Raw genomic sequence first — 3,271 nt, forward strand, 5'->3', positions numbered from 1 at the left:
CACTGAAGGCCCGAAAAAATTGAGCCGAGGCTTCACCTTTCTTAAGCCAAGTCTGTTTAGCTTGCTGTTGCAGCCTTATTTCTTCCCTATCTTGCCACAGATCCAATTCTGATTTTGCCACTAAATAATCTTGTTCATCCTCATCATTATTTCCTTCCTGCAGTTTTATCTCCAGCCGAGACAATCTATCTTCTAAATGCTGGATATTTTGACCTGTATTACCAAAGACTTCTCGGTTCCATATTTGAAGAATTTGTTTAAGTTTCTTTAACTTCCTGGCCAGTCTAGCCATCCCATGATCCGCAATCCCATCCTCCCAGGCGTTAGCAACACAATCCAGAAACGAGTCATGCGTAACCCACGTTTGGTGAAATTTAAAGGCCGGGTACCCATACGACACAGATTCAGCTTCCAATTTGATTAGAATTGGCGCATGATCTGATGTAGTACGTGGTAAATACTGCATGTAGGCTTCAGGAAACATCGTAATGCACTCTACACTAGTCAAGGTTCGATCTAATCGAGCCCATCTCCTCGCACTTCCCTGTTGATTATTACACCATGAAAATTGATTCCCCTCAAACCTTAGTTCCGACAATCCAGCTGTATCTATAAATTTGTTAAAAGCTTCCATTGCTGAAAAAGGTCTTGGCCGACCTCCTCTTCTCTCTTGATCATTTCTTATGACATTAAAGTCCCCCACAACTATCCATGGCTGAGAGTCAACAATTCCAGACGACAAAGAGTTCCAAAGCTCCCTCCGATCCATTTGTAGGCATTTTGCATAAACAAAAGAAATGCAAACACATCTATTATTAACTGTCATATTGACAGTAATAAACTGATTAGTGGACTGAACCACCGACACAAGGACTCCTTGAGACCACATAATCCATAATTTTCCTCCAACCTCTTCATTAGAAACTCCACCTGCCATATTTAAACTTCTTTGTAACCCACATAAATGTCTCTCAGACAAGAAAGGTTCTGCTATAGCTATAATCTCCGGCATAAATTTTTTAACAATTTTTTCTAATCTGCGTTTGGAGGTTCCAACAACCCTAAGGTTCCAGAACAAAATAGGATTCATCATAGGTTTAGTTTTTCGGGCCTGCTCCTAGCCCGGGTAGAACTCCTTACACGAATCTCTCCTTTGGTACTAGCACTGTTTTCCGAGTCTGAGAAATGAGACTTACATTTTCCCAAGCTTTCCAAGACCTCCTCCACCTCCGACTCGGAATGATGATTTAAATTCTGATGGCCATCCTTATTTTCATCCATTTCAGGTGGTATAACAGCAAGAGTCAGACTAATTTGACCATGATCTTCACCTTCCTCAACCACTTCTGTTAGAATACAGTTTTCACCTTCTACCATTGGACTACAATCCAAAATAGCTAGATCCGAATTTCTATTGACTCCCAGCCTCTCATTATTTTCAACACACAACCCTTCATGAATTTCAACCACAGGCAAAACACCCATATTTTCATCTTCTTCTTCCTCCACAACTTGAGCAACTAGGACTTCATTATCCCCAGAACCTAGACTGTTTTGGTCCCCCCCAACCGGAATAATAGACTCCAATCCCTCCTTAATAACAAGATTTTCTTTTTCCTCTTTACGCATCCAAGTTTTCCGAGCTTTTACTCCCTCCCCTCGCGGTTTCCCTTCTTTTCTTCCTTCCCATTTGCAGGTAGATATATTATGTCCCTGGGTGCAGCAACGATTACAGAAGGCAGGCAGAGTCTCGTAAATCACTTCCTGGAGTCTACTAAATGGATGGTTAGGAATACCAATCCAAAGTGATTCCAGAGGTGGTTTCGAAATATTCATGCTAATACAAACCCGAGCACCGTTGGTGTGAGTTGCACATCTTGTGCTGTTATCCCGTCGGATGAATTGCCCAATAGGCAGGGTGATGTTTCTCAGAAAGGATTCATGGTAGAAATTTGGGGGAAGGCCTAGCAAGACTATCCATATCGGTACCATAGGTGATTCACAGTTTTCATCAAATTCAGGGCTCCATTGAAACACACGGTAATAAACCCCTTCTACCTCACAAGATTCCCTAGAAAAGCTTTAATAAAATCAAGTTCATTGGCAAACCTGACAAAGATTGATCTCGGATTGAGCATTGCCAAAATCACTGGTTGAGTTTCCAGTCCCCATCTACATCGAACGAAGACCCGAATGTTATCCAGCGATGGCCTCTGTTTCAAGAACTTCAATACCAGAGAAAAACGGAAAGGGGCGGCAGAGCGGTCCACCTCCTCCTTCGTGAATGCGATATACGGGACCCCTTCAAGATACTTCAATGGTCGCAGCGGGATATCCACTTCGGGCAAAGGCTGAGGGGTCTGTGCCACCAAGTCTGAGTAAGTTCGTTGTCTCCCTGACGGTGCCAGGGGGCCTTTGGGAGCCCCAGCGGCCGCCATCATGCGTGCAAAATCCCAACCCTAGCAGAGCAATTTCTAATCGCCTGCCACGTCCTCACCTCCATTTCAAATTTGAGTGTCATTGCTGTTTGGTCGGTTTTTAATGTTTTATCCGTTTTACTATTGATTAAACATTTAGAAATATAATCATTTAATGTAATTAAAAATAAATTTAATTATATAATTGTAATTATATAATTAAATTTATTTTTTATTAGATTATATAAAAATATCTTGTTTTAAAATTTTTAATCTAAATTCAAAGAGTTAAAAAAAAAAAACCTGTGTAGTAAAATAATAATAAAAGAAATGTAAGGATATCATTACGCTTTTTAATTTTCATTTAATTTGCATATCAACTAAAAAGGCTATTATATAACTTTCACGTGATTTTTTATATAATTCTCTAATCAAAGTATTATTATTTTTAATTTAAATCTATCAAACCAAATGAAATTCAAATAAATTAAAAATTATTTTAGTAAGTAATTGTGCAAAAATTGTGTAATTGTCGTCATGTTTGTATTATTTCTATAAGGAAAAAAAGTGTCCATCTCTCTTTTTATCATTCTCAATTATTATTGGAGCTCAACGGTCAATCCTCGCTGAGCAACAAACAAGCAACTAGCCCACCAAAAGAGCCAAGCAAGCATAGTTTATACTAAAATTCTCGCAAATGGGTCAAAGGCGTGTAAAATATCCACGTGGCCGAATTCTACCTTTTCGACCGTCCTATATTATTTATAGAAGAGAAATGATATTTATAGTTATAAAATAAACAAGTATCGTGTAATATTTATTTAAAAAAAATGAATAAATATGAGTCGACCAAT

General features: G+C 38.8%; 1 protein-coding gene across 1 annotated transcript; it reads right to left on the bottom strand.

Annotated features, from left to right (window-relative positions):
* Nucleotides 1-36: 36 nt before the first annotated feature.
* On the bottom strand, nt 37-937 carry LOC118345331 (the record flags this gene model as incomplete). Its single annotated transcript, XM_035686973.1, has 1 exon — nt 37-937. A coding segment is annotated over exon 1 (901 nt), but the record flags the coding sequence as incomplete, so codon positions are not given.
* Between the last annotated feature and the right edge of the window lie 2,334 nt (nt 938-3,271).

This window comes from Juglans regia, unplaced genomic scaffold, assembly GCF_001411555.2.
Source record: "Juglans regia cultivar Chandler unplaced genomic scaffold, Walnut 2.0 Scaffold_23005, whole genome shotgun sequence".
Classification (NCBI taxonomy): domain Eukaryota; kingdom Viridiplantae; phylum Streptophyta; class Magnoliopsida; order Fagales; family Juglandaceae; genus Juglans; species Juglans regia.